The sequence below is a fragment of the Pongo abelii genome, chromosome 8, assembly GCF_028885655.2.
Source record: "Pongo abelii isolate AG06213 chromosome 8, NHGRI_mPonAbe1-v2.0_pri, whole genome shotgun sequence".
Lineage (NCBI taxonomy): Eukaryota > Metazoa > Chordata > Mammalia > Primates > Hominidae > Pongo > Pongo abelii.
This window is the reverse complement of record NC_071993.2, coordinates 13,767,862-13,790,193: the sequence shown is the minus strand read 5'-3', so window position 1 is coordinate 13,790,193 and position 22,332 is coordinate 13,767,862. Positions and strand designations below refer to the sequence as shown.

General features: G+C 42.1%; 2 protein-coding genes across 20 annotated transcripts in view; one reads left to right on the top strand and one right to left on the bottom strand.

Moving 5' to 3' along the window:
- FRMD4A (FERM domain containing 4A) overlaps positions 1–13,049 on the top strand; it is a 696,296-nt gene extending 683,247 nt beyond the window's left edge. For 15 of the 19 annotated variants that reach the window (XM_063727246.1, XM_063727245.1, XM_054521973.2 and 12 more), the window contains one exon: positions 858–9,778. In XM_063727246.1, coding sequence (XP_063583316.1) covers positions 858–960 — 103 coding nt within the window. In that variant the 3' untranslated portion in view covers positions 961–9,778. Of the gene's footprint in view, positions 1–857 lie in introns of all 19 variants that reach the window. The other 4 variants (XM_024254331.3, XM_024254326.3, XM_024254330.3 and 1 more) reach the window with 2 other exon arrangements.
- A 3,971-nt stretch (positions 13,050–17,020) lies between these two features.
- The window catches only part of PRPF18 (pre-mRNA processing factor 18), a 44,616-nt gene continuing 39,304 nt past the window's right edge, over positions 17,021–22,332 (bottom strand). The window contains 1 exon segment of the mRNA NM_001131478.2: positions 17,021–17,628. Coding sequence (NP_001124950.1) covers positions 17,548–17,628 — 81 coding nt within the window. The 3' untranslated portion in view covers positions 17,021–17,547.

Genomic DNA, 22,332 nt, shown 5'->3' with positions numbered 1-22,332 from the left:
CATTCAGGATCATTGGAGAGAGGCTGTTTCTCCAAATCATGATCCCTAGTAATGACTATTGGCTTCCACATATCTATGATTGCTTCTTAAGATTTAAGAATTACTTCTACCCAACCTAAATGGTGATACCTACTTAAAATACTTTAAAAAAAAAAAAAAAGCCTTTTATTTTCTTCTATAGACTTTCCTGTGTATTTTAAATGAACACACTTTTATAATCACAAAAACAATGCATGTTATTTAGAATAAAGTGAAGTCACCATTGATTTTTTTTTAAACTTTTAAAACACAATGCAAAATACCACCACAGTTTCACTACAGGGAAAACTCACATTTTGAATGTTCTTCCAGGACAGAATAAAAATTTCCTAGTGACATCTGGTTAGCCCTGGGGTCTCACGGAGGACAACCCGGGCAGCTGTCGTGTGGGAAAAGTCCCCTGAGGAAAGCCCAGAGGTTCTGGCTTTGGCTGCATCTGAGAATCACGTGGTAGGGAGCTTTGACAGTTCTCAGCGCTCAAACACAACCCAAACCAATTGGGCCCAGGCATGAGTATTTCTGAGAGTTCCCAGGTGCTCCCCGGATGCAGCCATGCTGAAGAACCACCTCACTGAGTACGTTACCTTCCATTCTCCTCCTTCACAAATGCTCTAGGTTTCAGGCGGCCCCTTTGTGTGGATTCTGGGGGCCTTCTGTACACACAGCACCGTTGAGGGTCTCAGGCCTCACTGCTCTGAACAGGAAAGACTCGTGATTAGCACAGGGCCCTGTCAAGGTGAACACATCCTTCTCAGTGCAGGCCTGGCTGAGCCCATCCTCCTCCACTAACTCTCTCATCTTTCTTGGGCCTCCCACAGGAGCTACAATGATAGCTGTTTCCTGGATTCCTCCCTCTATCCAGAACTAGCTGATGTCCAGTGGTACGGGCAGGGAAAAGCCAAGCCCGGGACCCTCGTGTGAGCCAGCCCGGCCTAATCTGACCGCCTCAACGCCATTCTGAGATCACCTCACTGCCTCTCATTTGCCTTACCCAGACGCACCGTCACCCTGCACCAGCTTCGGCCCTCAGCACTTTTTTTCTCCTGTCTCCGCATTCCCTCCCCCTTGAAAACCTGACTGAGGAGACATTCTGGAAGGTTCCGGTCCCACTGTGTGTCCCCTGGCGCTCTTGCCCATAGAGAGCCAGACACCAATCCTCAATGGCACCTTGGTGGCTTCCCTCTGCCATGACAGCCCCTAGGCCAGGAACCATCGGGGGGCCAGCCGGCATCCAATTCCTGCGGATAAGTAGCCTTGGGAGAGAACGGGAAAGGGGACTTGAGTTACAGGGTGACCCAGAAAGACGATTCAGCTGTGTCCAGCCTGCCACCCATACGTAGGCCAACCAAGCACTTCATGAAGAGGAGGCCTCGTGGTATATTCAGTTTACACCTGAAATATTCCTTGATGGGACAGCTTGTGGGAGTGGCTATGGGGGAAGGGGAGGATGAGAAAGGAAGCTCTCGACACCAGAAATGCATCAGAGGACCACAATCAGTTCTATGCTGCCAAAGATTAAAAATAAATAACATAAAAAATTAAGAGGGGCCAAGAGAAAGACATTCTTTCTGCAAGGAAATTTCTTTTAAATTCTGAACTGCTACTACACACAAGTGAAAGTCAACCCTCTGTAAACTGGTGTCCTCTCCCTAGCCCTCTCCCTTACTGCCCACTTCTCTCTCCGTAGAGAGCCTGAAAAACTGCCCCAATGCCACGGTAAAGGCGAGGAAGTCTTGGCTGGCGCTGCTGACTCACAGTCGCCATCGATCTGAACACAAAGGGAGAGAGACCTGTGGGAGTCATAGTGGGTACTGTTAGCCCCGGTCCATGCAGGGGGTTCAGCCAAGCCCAAGACTCAAAGCTGCTTTCCTTTCAGGATTTGTAGTAACATAAGGTGATAATGGCCAAAAGTGGTTCTCTCTCATTAAAACAACCAGTAAAAGCGTATCCTATTTTTTTGCACAAGGTGTTTCATTTTCTTTTTTATGGGAAACCAAGGGAAAAGCACATTGCGATCCATTCAGTGTTTAACTGTCGTGGCTCATTTTCTGTTCGTTAGCACTTGTGTGACAAAAGAGCTCAGATCCGACTTCTCCTATGTGTCACTTATTCCAAGAACCCAACTATGCCCTTAGGTAGAAAGATTTGACTCATGTGTCTACTAGCCAACAGGCAGAGCAGCGTTGAAAAAAATATCAGCTCCCAAAGGGCCCATGTGTCTACATCATCAGTTACTGTCATGCACCACATTTGTGTGCAGATACCAAAAGAGGAGGAAAGAAGAAAAAAATTAATGTGTGGGAGCTGCACGTTTACATGTGTTTTGAGCTATGCTTCAAACACAACTGGAAAGCCATCAATCTTCAAAGGCCTCAAAAATACTTTTATAGTAACAAGTGCACAACTTTAGTTGGGTTATTCAAGACGGCACAAAAGGGTTTCCGCAGAGGTGGTATGCTGTGCTTTTGGCGCAAGTGGTGGGGGGATGGGGGTGGGGGTGGAATTTTTGTCTCACTCTAATGACTTCCTATTGGAAAGGCATTGACAGCCAGGGCCAGGAGCCAGGGTGGGGTAGTTTTGTGGGAAAGCAGAACTGAAGTTAGCTTAAGCATAAAAAGAAAGAAAAATCTTCGCTTTTCATGTATGTGGAATCCAAGAATAACCATAGGCTCTACCAGACCAGGAGGGTAAGGATGGACACTAAAACGAAACAAATACCAAGGTATTCCTTCTGCTGCAGCCTGGAGACCACCGAGAGTCGAGCTGGGGCACACACACCTGGCCAGGACCCGGCAGGGACAAGACGGGCTGTGGCCTCCTCCACCAAGTCTCTCTAGACAGTTCAGGGCCTGCTTTCCCCAGCTCCATGCATGGCTGGACTGGTGATTCCCGGGTGCAGAAGGGATTCATATTCCCAGAATGCTTTAAGTGTACACCTGCAGGATAAAGAGAAACCGGTTATATTATTAAATGATTCTAGGGATTCATTGGGGGATATTTTTGTTGCTTTTACTTTCATGGTTAGAGCTACAAACAACAGTGACTTTTTTTTTTCTCCCTTCCCCATTCAGAAACATTATACATTGGGCCATTTTTCTTTCTCCCAAAGAAGATTCATGAATAGTCAGACTGAACTGTGTGTAACAGGAAAAGTCAAAAGGAAAAAAGGAAGCTGATGAGGTTACATGGTTACAGGTTCTACACCATGCAGAGTAGCTTGAAATCTAGTCTGGAGAAAACTGGATCAAGATTCTAGCCCACTTGAATTGCAAGGGATGAGAGGCAAAAATTCTAAAGATTTGGGTTATATTTTCAACTTGGGGGACAGAGAGAAATGGAGTGAGAGCAGGAATTACAGTTCCAGCAAACATCATGATAGTCTGGTAGTCAAGACAGAGATTAAGTAAAACAGGTTTTACTGTTTAGCTGAGTTCAGTTAATACTAAATGTACATAAAACATTAGTCCTTTGAGACTGACATAATTAATGATCAGTGTGGTGGGAAATGATGTAGTTATTGTACACAAGCACTTGCAAACTCTATCCCTATTTCTTTAAAACAAAATAAGGTGAAATACGAAGTCCCTGGTCTGATATAAAGCCCCTACTGGATTCTCCAGATGCGTAAAAGAAATTGCCTGTTTCAGCCAGAAGACTGGTGAAAACACATACATCAGACTATGTTGTGAGCCAGGTTGATTTTTTATTTTATTATATGCAGGTGAGTGTTGAAACTGTTAAAATTCCAATTTGTTTTCATTCAGTATTAGTTTAGTTCTAAATATAGCAAACCCCATCCAGGTGCTATCAGATGACCAGTTACTGCTTAGTTAACTAGGTGTAAAGTTTTACATATACATTAATGTCAATAGTTTATTACAAGTTGTGTAAAATGGACTCTAGTTTAATAATGGGGGAAAAAAGATTAGGTTGCTCCTGAAACTGACTGTAGAGCATGTAAAATGATTTTACTGGATTCTGTTCAACTGTAATCAATGAAAAAAATGTACGTTGTAGACAAAGTTGCAGAATTAAAAAAAGAAATCTGCTTTTAATTTATTCCTTTTGTATTAAGAATTTGTATAGTACCTTTACATTTTGCAAAACAGTGTTGTCAACACTTATTAAAGCATTTTCAAAATGAAAAGATCCCAGCTGCCTCCTGGAGATTTTGTTCCTTTGTCAGCGATAAATGCTTGCATGTGCTCTGGGAATCTGTAATTCAGGTGCTTGTGTCCTCAGTGGGCTCCTTTATTAAAGTCAATCTGTAGATGGTATTTTTATGGGCTTGCTAGATGATACAGAAAAGCCTGGTTTGTTCAGCAGAGGTGAATTCCCTCTTATTCTAGTTTCCTTTTGTTAACCGTGCAAGATAATATTGTCTAAATTATGTATTCCTCCTACTACAAAAAAGGACTTGAGATTGGAGGTCAGTCTTTATGAGGATACTATCTCAGCCTTTGCATCACTATTCACTGCAAATGGCTCCCTGTGTGTAACATGTGCCAGCATGTGTACTGTCCCTGCAAGACAGCCCACGGCAGGAGCAATGAAGGAAGCTAGGCTTTGAGGGACCGTCTTTAGTCTGTCCATGTTGTGCCTCATTCCATGTAGGATGCAGAGGGTCATTCACATAGGCTGCTCAGGCTCTCTGTGACTACCATGAATCTTCTGTGCTCAAACTGCAGCTCAAACCCTGCCACTGACTCTCTAAATCTCATCACGAGAGCCAAGCGCCTACGGGGACTGCAAGTACAAAGAGTCCCTGACTTACGGATGAAATGGTGACTGGCTGACTTGAGTAGTGACTGCTGCAATCGAATCCCCGGCCCCCTAACTTAATAGGCATCTCCTCCTAGCAAAACTGGAAGTCTGGCTTCCAATAGCATCCCTGGATGAAAAGCTCCTGGATGGGAAGCCTTGCAGAAGCCTTGGCCACTAGAATGGCCAAGCAGAGCGTCAACTGGCAGCAGTTGATGCTGCCAAAAAGGAAAACAATCCACTGAGAATCACATCTGGAAGTGAGCCCATCGAGAGAGTGTTCTCTACTTCCTACACCCTAAAAACTGCCCGTGGGCAAGCCTAAAGCCTCCTCTCCTTGGGGAAGCAACCAGGCCATCTCAAAATCATCTACACTTGAAAAAAGAGAAAGGGCCCTCATGTAAGTCTTTTACATGTAAATATGTCACAGCTTAGGAAATTAGCCTATTATCTTCTCATTAAGCTCTACCACATGAAAGCAACTGGTAGACAGGGAGATCCTCTTCCCATTTCTTTCCCACTGCTTCCTACTTTTCACCTCTTCATCTATCAGTTTATCTATCTACCCTTTCATTGTGCCAAAAAAGGTGATTCCAAACAGTTAATTATTAGAGAACACAAAGTGAACACCCCACTCCTGGTAGAAAGTATTACAAACAGCCAGCTCTTTATTTTCCCAGAATACCATTTCAAAAAGGCTCTATGTAAAACTCTCTAAAAAGAGGAATGTGAAGTCACCACTGATGAGGGCCAGCAGGCAGACAATGGGTCTCCAACAAAGTCATTTCATTGCACATTTGGTGCAGAGTTCCAGTTCTTAAAAGCTTACTCTCACGGACGAGACAAACAGGCACACAACCACATATATGGGGAAAGGAGGACACTAGCATTAAACACGAGGAAGAGATTAAAATTATTCCCAAGGATAAGAGATCAACAGGGCATCTCTCATTGGTTATCTGACTTGAGTGGTCAGAGATGGCAGAGACAAAGTAGAAGAGCTGCAGAGGTATAACCTTTATGCCTTGCACAAAGTCATGCTCCCAGCAAAGTCGATACATACTCCAGCAAAGCTGAAGAACCTGCACTGCATTCAGAAGAATAAAACAGTGTGGAGGGTAATTTCAAGAGCCCATAGGATTATAATGGCACCAAGATTGATTTTTTAAATCAGAAATCCATTTCTATCTTCATAAATTTTTATCCCCACAAGCTAATTGTTTTCTCCTTCATTTATCCATTTTCTCTCAAACCCACTCCAATTATGCTTTCACCCCTCCCCACTCTACTAAACCCACTCTTGCCAAGGTCAGCGATGACTCCCTGCAATGCCAAATCCAATGGTTAATTCTCTGTTCTCATCTAATATCACTTGCCAGCAACACTTTTTGGAGTGTGAAGAAGTGGGACACTTCATTGAAACACTTTCTTCACTGGGATGTCAGGATGCCACATTGTCCTGGTTTTCCACCTGGTATCACAGCCCTGGGCTCTCCTTTTCAATCTCCTTGGTAGTTTTTCTACCCTGGCTTCTTGGCATTGGTGTCCCCCGGCTCAGTCCTTAGACTCCTTCCCTTTATTATTGACAATTATTCCCTAAAGTTCCCATCTACTCTCATGGCTTTAAATGCCATCTTTATGCTGATGACACCTATATTTATCCTTATATCCTAGACCTCCTCTCTACAAGTTGTACATCCCACTGCCTACACAATATCCCCACGTGGATGTCTAATGTGCTAACATGTCCTGAACTAAACTCCTGACTGTCCCCTCCAAACCTCACCAATGAATGGCCCTCCCCAGCTCAGTTACAGGCAACTCCAGGCCTTCCAGTGTTCAAGCCAAAAATCTTGGAATCATCCAAGCTTTCTTTTTCATCAGCTTTCCTTTCCTCACACCTCACATCTGCACAAACAAAACAGATGCAAATTCCCTGCCCTTATAAGACTTAATTACACTGGAAGTAGAGGGGGCCAATAGAAAGTAAATTAGATAACATAATAGATAAGAAAGCAGGATAGTGGAAGAGTCAGCCTATGACAGAAGGAGGAACAGCTTTTTCTCCAAATCAAGTAAGCCAAGATGCTGGTAGGTTTGGAGATAGAAAGAGGCCTTAAGATTGCCTCCATATTCAAGCTGTATGAGAAGGGTAGGTTAGGCCACCCTCCAAGTGAGATAAAAAGGAGGCAGCAGGGTAGGATCAGGATAGAGCAGAGGCATCAGGAGAGTTATGGCAGGGAGGGTCCAGCTGACATCGGATGCTTAGATTGTGAATTTCCTCCAGGGCAGCTACTATCATGTCAGAGCATGGGAGGAGAGAGGTTGGAATGACTCTGGCTTGGGTGTTGTCAGCGGGTGTGGCAGGACAACAAAAGCATGTGAGAGTAAAAGGGACTGGAAGGTGACTGAAATGATGGTAATGGGATCCAGACTGACTAAAAAGAAAAGGGAAGATGAGAAGGTGCTATTAAGTAGGAGAAAACAGACTGATTGGACATAGGTCTTGAGGAGACTGAGGAACAGCAGGGTGGGAATGATGGAGGGAACAAAGCAAGGTCTTCATGACCAGGGTGTAGGTAAAACATCAGTTTCCCCTAATCTCGCAGCTATCCCCATGGGGGTGAATCACATCATCTAGGGAGGGATCCCTATGTTGTACGGAGGAAAGCTAGTGAAAAATCCACCTGAGCTTGGGATTGCGTAGAAGAGGACCTGGGTCTCATGGCTCTTTTCCAGGAGCTGAAAACCTGGTTGCCTATTATATCTCGGACCAAGACCACGGCAATTATTCTAAGAGAGATGATTGAACAAACAACTGTCAACCAGACAGTTAAGAGGTGGGAGGCAAAAAGGGGACTCTCAGGTATCACAGAGATAACCGCAGTAGGAAGCCACCACGCTTAGGGCTGGGAACCAGAGGCAAGGCTGGGATCATTAAAATGTGGAAGCTTTTCCAGGAGCTGGGAGTGAAACCTCTCAGGGGTGGACACCACTCTCCTGGTACTGGCACCTCAGAAATGTGGGGACTCCACAGAGCTCGGATTCAAACCTCTGAAGAGGGGGCACCGACTGATGGTGTGGTGATCTTTGAGTGGAGAGATGAAGCTAGTTCTACAAGTGTGGAAAACCGCACCCTGGAACCCACTATTCCTTCAGGAGTGAACAGCCACTGCTCAGCTCCTGGAAAACCACGGCTGTGCCATCGTTGTCAGAAACAGCAAATAGAAAGGGGGAGCTCCCTTCTTCCCGCCTCCAGGTTCCAGTCTCTCATGTCCAATCCTGGTATACCATAACAAAAAGCTCTCCAGCAAAGGAAAGATGTGGTTTGCAGAGTCTCATGACAAAGCAGAGTATGAAGATGTGTCTGGAGCTGAGACAACAGCCTCACAACCAGCACCCCTACTGACCAGAAATTGGGCCTTTATCCTGAGTTATGGCTAGAAATTCCTAATCAAAGGATGAACTAACAGGTTCTAAAATCTCAAAGAGACCTCTAAAATCTACGCTATAATATTTAAGACAAACTAATTTTTAGCTTTTTAATTTTTAAAAAACTCTATAAAGGACAAAAACACAAGCACATTTTTTTTTTGGCCCGTGTTAACGTAACGTGAGTTGCCATCTCAGACGGAACTGTAGTAATAACAAGTCAAAGCATATCAAGCTGCTTTTCCCAAAATGATGAAACCACAATCATGTATTTTCTCAAGTATCTTTCACATCTGTAACAGATACTCAGAACAGAGTTTAATTCTCTCAAAGTCTCTTCTTACTCTGATGGAGATTTGGAGAGAACACAAGAGGAATCAGAGCTAAATGCGTTTGTCCAATAAATCGAGTGATTCAGAATCTTGACGACAGGGCAGAAGAACTCCTTTTGGCATCTGCTCCAGTAACTGGTTGTCCTTGAGGTGCTTTTAACATCAGTTCCATCTGTGGCTTTTCTGTAACTGAAATCACAATGTACCAACATCCACAGAACCACTTCAAGTAAATGCTCTCACACCTATTTTATCTTAGGAGGATGTGGCAAAGTCCGATTTTATTCCAGTCGAAATGAACAAAGACCTCAGCACCATGGCACACTTGCCACAAGTCACTTGATGATTTTGAAGGTCAAGAAGTTTGAGTAATGCATATATTGCTTGAGGACTGAGTTCAGCAGAATATAATGGAAACCCAACTTACCCAATACTGTTCTCATATAACATGAGGCCCAGAGGAAGGCAGCTGTGATGGTTAATTTTGTGTCAACTTCACTGGGGAAGATGGTACCCAAATATTTGGTTAAACATCATTCCAAACATATCTGTGAGGGTGTTTTTGGATGAGATTAACATTTCAATTGGTAGACCGAGTAAACACATGGCCCTTCTCAGTGCATATGGGCATCATTCAATCCACTGGTGGCCTGAATAGATCAAAAAGATGGGGTAAAGGAGAATTAGCTCTCTCTACGCTCCAGTCTACCTGCAGATTGGAATTACACCATCAGCTCTCCTGGTTCTCAGGCCTTTGGATTCAGACGGGAGCTACACCACCAGCTTTCCTGGGTCTCCAGCTTGCAGGGTACAGATCACTGGACTTAGCCTCCATAACTATATCAACCAATTCCTTATAATAAATCTCTCTCCCTCCCCTGCAACAACTTTCTCTTTCTCCCTATCTCCTATCTCTTCTGTTTTTCTGTAGAACCTTAAAAGAGCAGTTCATGTTTTATACAAAATGATCTCATGATGCCATAAAAAAAAAGAAAAGCCAAGCTTTATCTTCTGCTCTGCCACCTTTAGCACATCTTCATTGTCAAGATTGCAGGATGGCCACCAAGCATCTACGCATCATGATCACAGGCAAAGGACAAAATATGTATGTCAGCTAAGTCTGTCTCTTAGTAAAGCAACAGGTTTCCAGGAAGTCCCACTCACCCACAGACTTCTATCCGTATCTTCCTGGCAGGACCATGTCACATGACCAACCCTAACTGCAAAAGGTCCTGGGAGGACAAGTTGTTTTAACTGTGCATATGACAGTTCTAAACAAATTAGGGCTCTGTTAGTAGAGAAGGAGAGAGAATGAACACTGGGTAAGTAACTAGTAGTGTTTACACCACACATATATGGCACATGAACTTGCACATCAAAAGAAGCAAAACAAAAACAGCCATATCTCAAATGAAATAATCCAATACGACAATTAACAAAAAAGTGCAAACATTCACATAATTTCCTCTTCTCACAAATCTTACACTCTTAAACATGCCACTATGACGACATCATTAAACAAGAGGAAGAATTGTTATTTAAGCTTGACATATGATTTGACTTTTATAAAATCTATTGGGCAAAGATAGTTGGCAAAGGTTATGTCAATATCGGAGTCAGTCATAAGATTATTTCTCCAATGCATAAAAACTAACCTGGCACAAAGGGTGGCCACCAAGTGGGAGGCTTATTTGCAATACAGACATCTAGCCAGAATAGAGAAAGTACTATAAATCAGTGAGAAAAAAGCAGGCAATTCAGTAGGGGAAAAATGGACAAAAGCAAGCATTGAACAGGAATTTCACAAAAGATAATATCCAAATGGACATTAAACATATGAAAAAAGGTACTCAACTATATTAGTCATTAGAGAAATGCAAATTAAAGCCACAACGTGATACCATTATGACTACCAGAAGGGCTAAAATGAAAATGACAGAGGATATATCAAGTGTGGCAAGGAGGCAGAGTAACTGGAACTCTCAACTCCTGCTGTGGGAGTGTGTAAGCCCTTTGGAAAACTCTTTGACAGTAACTCTAATAGCCAAGTTTATACATACCCTGTGTCCCAGAAATTTCATACCTTGGTATATATTCTTGTGAATATAAATAGAGAAATTTATATTCACCAAGAAACACATATAAAACATCCATGCAAAAACCAGAAACAACTCACATGTCCATCATCAGTAGAATAAATTGTGAGAAACAGCATCAAGACTGAAAAACCACAACTACACACATTGGGTAGTATCAGTAAGTATCAGAACCCCTAAGCTGAGCTAAAGAAGTCAAGCACATACTGTTTGATTCCATTTATAAACAGGCAAATTGTTAAACACAGGCAAACGGGGTTCTTTTTTGGAATGATGAGAGTGTTCTAAGACTGTGGTGATGGTTGTGTAACTGTGAATATACTGACAACCTTTGTACACTTTAAATGGATACAACTAATGGTATGTGAATTACACGTCGATATTTTTTAAATATTATGATGTTAGAAATTAGGACCATGGCTATGACTAGAAGAGGACTTGAAGAGATTTCTGGGGAGTTAATAACAATTACCTTTTCTGACTGGGGCGCTAGTTACCTTGTTTACTTTGTGAAACGTTTACTTTGTGAAAAACCTATCATGATGTGATACTCTAGTAATTTTTCTGTATGTATGTTATACTGCCAATAAGAAAATTTACATTAAAAGAAATGTAATTTAGCACTGAGTCTTAGGAAATAATTTTCAAAGGGCCAAACCACTGTCCTCTCAACAGACACTTGATGCATAACACTAGACTCCTTGCAACTACTCTTGCCCCAAACCTATCTCATACTTAATTAATTTATTACTTACTTTTGAGACAGGGTCTCACTCTGTCACCCAGGCTGTAACGCAGCAGTGTGCTCACTACAGCCTCGACCTCCTGGGCTCACACAATCTTTCCACCTCAACCCAAGTAGCTGGGACTACATGTGCGCGCCACCACACCTGGCTAATTTTTGTATTTTTTGTAGAGATGAGGTCTCACCATGTTGCCCAGGCTGGCCTCAAACTCCTGAGCTCAAGTGATCTGCCCGCCTTGGCTTTGCAGAGTGCTGGCATTACAGGCATGAGCCACCACACCCAGCCAAACCTATCTCGTACTTTAACTGACCTCCCATTTATTTTGTAATACCTTGTTTAATCTTGCTTTATCCAACAATGTGCAACCAGCCCAAGGTGATCAGCTATACATACTGCCAATTTTCTAACAGATGGCTTACAAGTTGCTTTTCTCGGTTCTTCTATGGACGTCTCCTCAGTTTAAACTTAAGAATTACATATTACAGCAGAAGTATTTAGCATTTTGAAGTACTGGAGGTTCTATAATCTGCTAAATTTCACACAAACAATGAGAGCCAAGTGTTATCTCCATATTAAAAAAAAATCAAAAAAGAACTATAGTCCTTTTGTCCTAGATTCATCTAACAGGTCATTTCCTTCTTTAATTCTACTGATAATTGCTTTAATCAGTGGTTTTCCAAACAACTCCATTAAAAAGTGGGCAAAGGACATGAACAGACACTTCACAAAAGAAGACATACATGCAGCCAACAAACATAAGAAGCTCAACATCACTGATCATTAGAGAAATGCAAATCAAAACCACAATGAGCTACCATCTCACACCAGTCAGAATGGCTATTATCAAAAAATTTAAAAATAACAGATGCTGGTGAGGTTGCAGAGAAAAAAGGAACGCTTTTATACTATCTGTGGCAGTGTAAATTAGTTCAACCATTGTTGAAGACAGTGTGGCAATTCTTCAAAGACCTAGAGACAGTAATACCATTCAATCCAACAATCCCATTCCTGGGTATATAACCAAAGGAATATAAATCATTCTATTATAAAGACACACGCACATGTATGTTCACTGCAACACAATTCACAATAGCAAAGACATGGAATCAACCCAAATGCCCACCAATGATAGCCTGGATAAAGAAAATGTAGTACATATACACTACAGAATACTACGCAGCCATACAAAGGAATGAGATCATGTCCTCTGCAGGGACATGGATGGAGCTGGAGGCCATTATCCTTATCAAACTAACACAGAAACAGCAAAGCAAATACCACATGTTCTCACTTGTATGTAGGAGCTGAACAATGAGAACACATGGACACACAGGGGTAACAACACACACTGGGGCCTGTTGGAGGATGGCGGGTGGGAGGAGGGAGAGGATCAGGAAGAACAGCTAGTGGATGCCAGGCTTAATACCTGGGTGATAGGATGATGTGTGCAGCAAACCACCATGACACATGTTCACCTATGCAACAAACCTGCACATCCTGCACATGTATCCCTGAAATTAACATATGTTCACCTATGCAACAAACCTGCACATCCTGCACATGTACCCCTGAAATTAACATAAAAGTTTGAATTTAAAAAAAAAAATCAGTGGTTTTCAAACTGCTGACCACCATACATTAATGAGTTGTCAACCAATTTTGAGGATAACCACCAGCATATTTTTAAAAAGAAACACAACACATTAGAAAACAAAAGAATGTGCCTTGCACATGGTATGGCCGGTGACTTTGTTTCAGGTAGACGTGCCTGGGTACATGTAATACTGGGTCTTCACGCACTTGTTTTGAGTTGTGGTCCAAACGTTTCAAATTCTACAGCTTTTATACTTCTACTTCCCAGGATGGCCAAACTTAGAAAGGCAGGCACAGACTGCACAGACTGCAACACTCATGGTTCCTAACATCTCCTAAGTCTGAAAGGAAAAGCAGTTGACCGCAAAGGCAATTTAGTTTTGGCAAGTTGTAAAACTGAGAGTTGAGAAAGGCCAGGACAGCGGATTGCAGGAGTGACTCTTGACTGTCCCGGCCTGAAGCTCAGTGAAAGAGTCTGAGATCACCAAAAGGCAGCTCGAAACTTCTCAGCTGCTCTCATTGGTAAAATTATGTGTTAAGCTTGAACACTGTGAGAAAAAGTTGAGGAAGTTGGTGCTTACAGAGAGGGAAGAAGAGACTCAACAGAAGGAAGTGGCCTAGTGAGAGTGACCAGCAGTGGCAACACAAGGATTCATTTAAGCAAGTTGTATAAAGTTTACAATGGGGGAAAAATAAATAATCAATGCTTTCATGATAAATTGTTCTGATCAACGTAAAAATACATTCTTTTTTTAAATGAGCATGTTTCCAATATTCTGAATGGGGTCAGCTCACACCACAGCTGCGTGGCTGGCCACACTGCCCTCCCTAGCTATTCCACACCACCAGAAATTATTTTTAAATTTCAAATGATTTTAAGGTTACTGTTAACCATTAAAGGACCAGCGTGTGGTTATAGTTCAGCCAATGGAACTGCAGAGTCTGTGATGAAAACCAGTTGCCATAACAGTGTTCCCATAGCAACCCTCTGGGGACTGGCGCTGGCTCTTGCGCTCTGGACAGCTGGAAGCTCTTACATCAATATACCGTGAGAAAGTGCTTTTCGGCTCAAGACTCCCAATATGACACCATACCATAGATTGCTATGGGATAAACTTATTCTTTAGGGGCTTCATGGGAGTATACTGGGGGAAGGAGGAGGCACAATCCATTAAGTTGTGTTCTACCAGATATGCAGACAAAGGAAAGAGGCCAAGCTCAGCCTAATGCTCCCTTTCATTGAAACTGCCCCACTTCGTTCGTTCTACCATCCTTCTGTGTGAAGCATTAACTTCATGGGATGGGGCAGGGTTGGGGGGGTACAAAGGTGAGCACATGTGGCTGAAAAGCAGCCAATGATATGAATCCCCAAACTCAAATCTATCAAAGATTTGGAAACACTGGTGTTTTCCAACCTGCTTTCTTTCCGGATACATTATTACTTTCTTTCCAACAAAAAGATGGTTGCATTTCCAAGTTATTTACTGAGATCAAACCCTAGAGTGCTCTGAAGTGCTGGAGTAGGTCAGGAAATCACCAGAAGGTAGAGCTTAGCATTAAAAGTCATACTGCTATCAAGCCTGTTTCCTAGTCCTCTGAGTTCTCACTGAGCGCTCTGGGCCCACAGCAGATCACTAAGTTCCATTCTTAGCAACAGCTGCCTGCCTAGCTCTGGTCTCTCAGGACCGCTCCCTTCCTCCTACGAGATCCGGACTGTCCTCTGTCTCTTTCCATGTGTCAATTATCTTTGGCCTCAGCTTTACTTTCCTAATTGTCCCCCAAAGACTGAAATCACAGCCACAACCTCCAGATTGCTGCAGGCTCTATGCTGCAACACTGAAAAATACTGCTCTGTCTTTGCAGTTGGCAATGACACTCCTAGGTAATGCACTATTTACTTCTGAAGGGAACTCAGTGTTTTATGAAATTTGAATTCAGAGACACAACTCTTAATGGATAGGAGTCTGGGGAGGAAGAATGGGAGGAATTTATCTAAGGACTGTGATTGATTTTAAATGGTATGTCTTCACTGTTTTACAAACAACTACAAACAGAAATATGTATCTGCTGAGCCAAATTTTCACGATTTGGAAATTGGGGAAGGGCACTTTTCTACATATCCTCATGTTATTTGCAGTCATTTGAAGATCTTTAATTTCAGGAAAATGGAAAACTTCTCTGAGGGGATCTACATCTTTGAATGTGCTTCCCTCCATGGCAGCCCAAAATGGTCACAGCCCTGTGGAACAGGTTCCTTTTTTCTCTAAACCGTCTACCACACTGACCAATTTAGGAGGTACTGGTGTCACATGACAGTTTCTTTATATTGGACATTAACTAACTGCAAAACAGAAGACAACAAGAAATTAATGAACTACTCTACTGTGTGAGTGAATACAGATGGTGAATACAGAAAAAGTAACTCGGGGAGTACTCATTCAACAATATTTATAAATAGGTCCTATATAAAAAATCTAGATTGCTGTCATATCTTACGAAAGTCTGTCTCTCACTTGCGCTGGTAAGTTACACTAAGCTCTAACTGATTTTTTTTTGTGGGGGGGAGGGGACAGAGTCTCATTCTGTTGCCCAGGCTGGAGTGCAGTGGCATGATCTCGGCTCACTGCAAGCTCTGCCTCCCGGGTTCACGCCATTCTCCTGCCTCAGCCTCCTGAGTAGCTGGGACTACAGGCACCTGCCACCATGCCCGGCTAATTTTTTGTATTTTTAGTAGAGACAGCGTTTCACCGCGTTAGCCAGAATGGTCTCTATCTCCTGACCTCGTGATCTGCCCGCCTCGGCCTCCCAAAGTGCTGGGATTCCAGGCGTGAGCCACCGCGCCTGGCCCCCTTGAACTGATTTAATAACAAGAAAAGGTTTCCAAATGAGGGAGTGGGAGGCAGGGAACCCCAATTCAATTCCAGACAGTGGACCTCAGCCACCACCATGCACATAACCATCAGAAACGATCCTGTCTAGGCACAGCAGAAGAGCACAAGTGGCCAAAACTGGCTTTTGAACCTTCCCTAGAGGGACCAGAATAGACCACTGTGAATCTACACCCCCCTACTTGGTGGCATCTAGCTTCCACCACATCCCCGGCCCTTCTCAATGCAGAACTGGCTGAAAGCAGGAACAGCCGCAGGGTTCAGATATAGTAAATGCTTAATCAACGTTTCCATGATTACTGCTGTTGCTGCTAACACCATCATTATTACTGTTATTGTTTTGTGAGGACACACTGCCCCTAAACACAGGGCTCCTGAAAGGGACTCTGGCTTCCCTCTAATGACAACAGTGACACAACTAATATTTATGAGCTCTTATTATTTGCCAGTGTGCTCAGCATTCTGCCTGAACACAAAAGTGATGCTACGAAGCATGGACTATTATTACCAACTACCACTTAAGACAACGAAGCTGAGGCTTAGAAAGATCCAGTTGCTTGCTAAAGTCATACAGCGAGCAGGTGCCGAGCTGAGATGTGAAGCTGGAAGTTCTGCCTTTGGAGTCCCCGCTCTTACCGCTATCCAGCGCCACCACTCCACCTGCTCCGGGAGCATCGACTCACACATGCTGCCACGTGAAGAGAGGCCTCTCAGGTTCTAAAGCACAGTAACAGGTCACAGTGATATCTGAGTATGACATTGTGCAACATTAGAACGAGCCCTCACTGTGGAAAACCAAGGCCAGGACAGACTCTTGGGTGGGGACATCAGTACCAGCACCTTCCTCCTCTGTTGGCGGGTGTGGCTGGGAACACAGTCTGCCCAGGTCTACCAGCATCATCACAATTTCCCCACTCTTCCTGGCATCACAAACCACTGTCCCACCTTAACCTTGATGCACTGGGGTTATTCTGTTTTGAACTTAGTTTGCTATGATGTGCCATCTCTGTTTCTTCAAACTTCTATTTCCTGTTAATTGTATCTGTCCTGAGAGATGACAAATACTAAAATTTACACTTCTTGGAAGATAAAAGCAAGCTTTGAAATGCAAGAAAAATAACATTTGAGTTATACCAGTAATAATATTTACATTCAAATTCTATTGCAAGACAGCAAAAATTCAGCAACGTTTAAGGACTATAAAGTTTCATTCAATGGTCCCATGTTTTTGAAATATATAAAAATATTTTATATAAATATTACATAAAAGACAATAGGCAAATTATAATATTTTACTGAAATAATTAAGTCCATCCTCAAATGTTTCTTTTTAATCATCTAACCACAACTTTCGGGTCAACTGAAAAAAAGGTCATTTTAAACCCCCTTCTGTTGTCTACGGATTTAAATTGTGAGGAAAAATCTTTAAAACTTAATTTTGGACTAATTAAAATGAAAGCAAGAAAGAAAAATCAGCTTGCAGTCAGATATGAAATGAAGGCCAACACAGTTCTTAAAACCAATCAAGAGTTACATCAGGTAGAACTCAAGAGATTGGAAACTCCAGTTTTCTTCTTTCCTCATTCCTGTTGGTAATTCCAGAAGTCCACAGCCTGCTTCCATAAGTTTCTTATTGTTATTAACACACCATACACAGATCTCACAGTGCATTGTACTCCACACATTTGGATGGGTCTGTAGGAAAGTGTTTCTGGCAAATGGTCATTAACCTCTTCAATCCCTAAGAAAATAAGGAAAACAAAGGTTGGTTATGACATGGTTAAATTATTCTTAACTGCCTTCCTCTGAACTCGTATCAGTTTGTCAATGTCCCCATAAAATGCAGCAGACCCAAGCAAATTCACTCAGATGTATGCCTAGAGAAATTTTTCCTGTGCACCTGCAGATCCACACAAGAATGTTCATCACAGAACTGTTCACAATAACAAAACCAAAAAACTGGAAACAACCCAAATTTCCATCCATAGGAGGACATATGAAAAAAACTTTAGCGTGCTCATAAATGGGATATCTTACAGCAGTAAAAATGAATTAACTCTAGCTACATGTAACAATTCGGCCCGTCTCAACCAGGTTCCAATAGAGAATTAAGCTCTAACTGCCCAGCCTAAGGCATCCATTGTATGTAATGAGATAACTTCTCCCTTATGCATCTAAAATTTAGGAGACTATTTATGTATCACGTTTGGAGGACTGAGAAAATACACTCAAATTATTTTCTGTGTTCTGTGGTCAAGATGAGGGGCTCTGGTTGGGAAAGGCTGATGTACATGAATCTTAGAAGCAATGTCGAAAGTAAAAAGCAAGTAGCATGAAGTGTTACTACCTTCAGTGACACCCTTTTCATAAAATTCAAAAACAAGTAAAAAACGTATTGCTTAGAAATGCACACATAACATGGTAGAATTGTTTTTCAAAAAGAAAGGAAATGACAAACTTAAGTGCAAGGTAATGGTTACTTCTGGAGTATGGAAGGAAAATATCGTTTCAATGGTTTTCAGAATGTTCTAGTTCTTAAACTGGTAGTGAGGGTTTTAGACATTCATTTTATTACTTACTTTAAAACTTGTGTTTTACATGTATTCTTTTGTATGTACCAAATATTACACAATAAAACCACTTTAATATGTCAGTAAAAACTGAGTACAACATTCTAAGTGTGACCTGGCCATTCTTGCAGAATTCACTAGCAGCAGTGACTGCACTACTTTTGTTCTGTATCTTGGCAACTGTAACCAAGACCCTTGGCTGTTTTTAGACAACTACAACACACACACCTAATTCCCACTGATCTCACAAAATTCAAGTGCCTTTTGTCTCTACAGCAGTTTGACCAGTTCTCCAGTGTGTAACTTTACAGTCAGATTTTTTAAGCTGATGAAAACAACTATCACTATTCAATTTCATCCTGTCTCTTTCAACTCATGCTTCAGTCTGTGATCTTTTAGAATCCTTGGTCGACATTTAGCTTTAGTTATTCTTCTTAGCTTTCTCATCCACCACTCAGTAAACACGTCCTCTAAGTCATTACCCAAATACTCAATACCCTGCGCAAACAGGCCAGGGCAAGGGCAGAGACCTGAGACACACCACGATCGAGCTCTCTCCAAAACGATCTTGGGAAGAGTCTGTAACGAGCAATGAATCCTATTCACTGTGCAATTCATTAACACACACATTTCCTTGTTTACAAGGAAAGACTTTGCCAAAGGTCCTACTGAAATCTATGTAACTTAACACTTGTTAAGCTCAATAAAATCACCAAAACAAACAAACAACACAAAAATCCCTGCAAAATCTCGTTGGTCCCATAGTAAGCAGACAACACAAATATTAATCACAGTCAGTATCCATGGGTTATGTGTCCATGGATTCAACCAACCCTAGCTAAAAAATATTCGGAAAAAAACAGCAACAAAAAAAGAATAAAAAATAATACAAATAAATATCATATAATAACTATTTAAATAGCATTTACATTGTGTTGGGTATTGTAAGTAATCTAGAGATGATTTAAAGTATACAGGAGGATGTGCATAGATTATATGCAAATACTATGTCATTTTCTATCAGGGACTTGAGCATCCAGATTTTGGTATCTGCAGCGTCCTGGAACCAATCCCTGAGGATGTTAAGGGACAAGTGACATACTTCTATGAATGGAGCCATAATCTAACAGATTCCACATCAGAGAAACAGGACTGTGAAGTATTTAAAGTCCTTGGTGGATTCAAGGATTGCCCATATTATGAGATTTAGGAATTAGGGGTGTGGAGGGAGGTTATCTTTCAACTGATTCACAAGAAGGGCTTTTGCACACGTAATTCACTTGGCTCCTTTTTGTTGTTGTTGTTCCCTGTGTAATCAGGTATTTGCTTCTGGATAAAGACCATTCCATCACATAGTCCAGCTTCTCCTGCTGCGAATTCTAATCATGTGTATGCAGAACTTTGATAGGTAGCCATGGAAATATAGGTGATAGCACTAATTTGGCATCTTAAGGTTCCTGAAGGAATAGGTGAGAAGAGGGGCAAAGTCAGGCAAGAGAACACCCTGATGAAATACAAACAGCTTCACTCAGCAGCAGAGCATGGCAAGAATTGTTATGAGCAAGTGGAAGGCAAACTGATGGTTTGCCTTGGAGGTGGTTTTCCCCATGTAAGAAGAATTGGAATCTTAGGTGTGTGCTCCTTACAGAAGATGTGTGTGATGCCTATTTATACTCACTAAGCAGATTCTATGATTTAAAAACATATACTAGTGTTCTCCCTGAAATCTTAGCTGCCAAGGGTTGTGAAACTCAATCGTTTTAGTCATAAGTAGTTACCACAGAGCAGTATGATAAATTTTTGTAAAAAGGTTTGAGAGTGCATGGCAGAGATAGGTGTGTAATCTCAGGACAGCATATGGTTATTTTCCAGATGGAAACAAATCTTTTCAATTAGACCCCTCAGGATTTCAGTTTCAAACTGCTTATGGATGCTTAAGCCAGTAAAACAATGAGCTGCTTAGCTTAGCTTATGGCAAATGGCTTAAAAACTTGTGGTATTTTTAATTGCCTTTTTATTTATATAAAGGCAATACCCTTATCTAACAAATGTTTATTCAGTGCCAACTGTACGTACTGTTCTAGGCTCTGGAAATACAGTAGCGAAGAAGCCAGAAAAAATCCCACCCTCCTGAGATTGAATTGTGATAAGGGAAGACAGGCAAGAAACAAAATAAATTCATAAAAAAAAAATGTTCAACGATGCTAACTGCTTTGGAGAAAATAAAGCAGACAAGTGGGGTATGTGGACATGTGGGGCAACCTGAAGGACTCTGGCTTGGACTCTGTGAACTAGGAAGCCCCTGCAGGGCTCTGAACAACAGAGCAATGCAATCTGACTGTATGTGAACTGGATCAGTCTGGGGAATGCTGCTAAGAAACTGGAGAGGAGCAATAAGAGAAGCTCAGGGACCAGAGAGAAGACAATGGAATAATCCAGATGAGAGGTGGTGGCTGGACCCAGTGGCAGCAAGGAAGGTGGTGAGAAGGGATCGGGCTCCAGACATACTTTGAATATAGAACCATCAAGCTTTGACATGGATAGGATATGGGTTGTGACAGGAAGAAAAAAGCCAAGGATAATTCCGGGATTTGTGTGTACATTGTTTGAGGGGGGAAAAAAAAATCACACAATTCTTGTATCAAATAATAGCAGTCCTCTACCTCACTCTTTCCAAATCCTAATTCCAGCTCTCCAGAGGCAACCCTTTTCAAATGTTTTAAGTGTTTCCTCTGGCATTTATTGCCACATTTCTAAATACTATACTAACAGTGCTTGGTTTTTCTACCAGATACTAGTGATATCTCCTGACTTCCTACTATGAAGCAGAGGATATCTCACTCTTACACCACTGTCCACTGGCCCCACATATGCACGCACACACCTAAAAAGCACTTTCTCCCCCATCCTCCCCAAACCATATTTTTAGTGAAATCAATATTCAGCGTTTTCCTTATAAAGGCTACACAAATATCGTTGAAAGCAAACCCACATTAACATATTATGATGATGACCTCTCATAAGTTTTTTTCCTCTTTTTGTTTTTCTAATCCATTCTCCAACATGAGACTACCCTCACCTGCCCAAACATCACTCAGGATTTGATCAGACACGCCAGGGAATATAAGCTCTTCCATTTCTTCCTGGAGTCCTTCATCCATCTACTCTAACCTGGACCCACTTGTACTGCTACCATCCTGGAGCCTGACATCCCTGGAGCATGACGTCCCTGCAGCTCTAGCCTGGGGATTCCTCTCGCCTTGCTCTGTGCTGGATCTCAGCTCTTGGATCTTGTTTGGGTGGAGGACATCCTCAGGTAGAGTCAAGACTGCCCACATTCCAATTCCACTTCTACCACTGACTAGCCATGTGACCTTGAGAACTCACTTCTCTATGCCTCTTCCCCACTTACAAAACAGGGAAATGTGAGTGTCCATCTCATACTGTGGCTGTAAAATACCGAAGGGAAGCACAGTAAGCACTACGTAAGTGTGAGCTATGGCGATAATGACTACAGAGAATGTGTGCATGGGAGATGTCATTAGCCTATGTTTGCCTTTCACTTGATAGTTCAGAAAGGAAGAGAGTTCCGAGTTGGACGTTATTTCCCTAGCTATTGCAAAGGCACTGCTCTACTGTCTTCCACCTTCCAGTGCTATCAGTGAGAAGTATGACAGTATTTTGATTCCTGCACATTTGTAAGTGACCTTTTCTCTGAAGTCTTTGAAATCTTCTCTTTAGCCTTGGCCTTCCAACACTGCATTCTTTTGTGCCTTGATGTGAACTCTTCCTATTCATTTGCTCTGTGTTAAGTGAATTCTTTTCATTCTACAAACTCATGTCCTTCAGGTCTGGGACGTTTTCTTGCATTAATT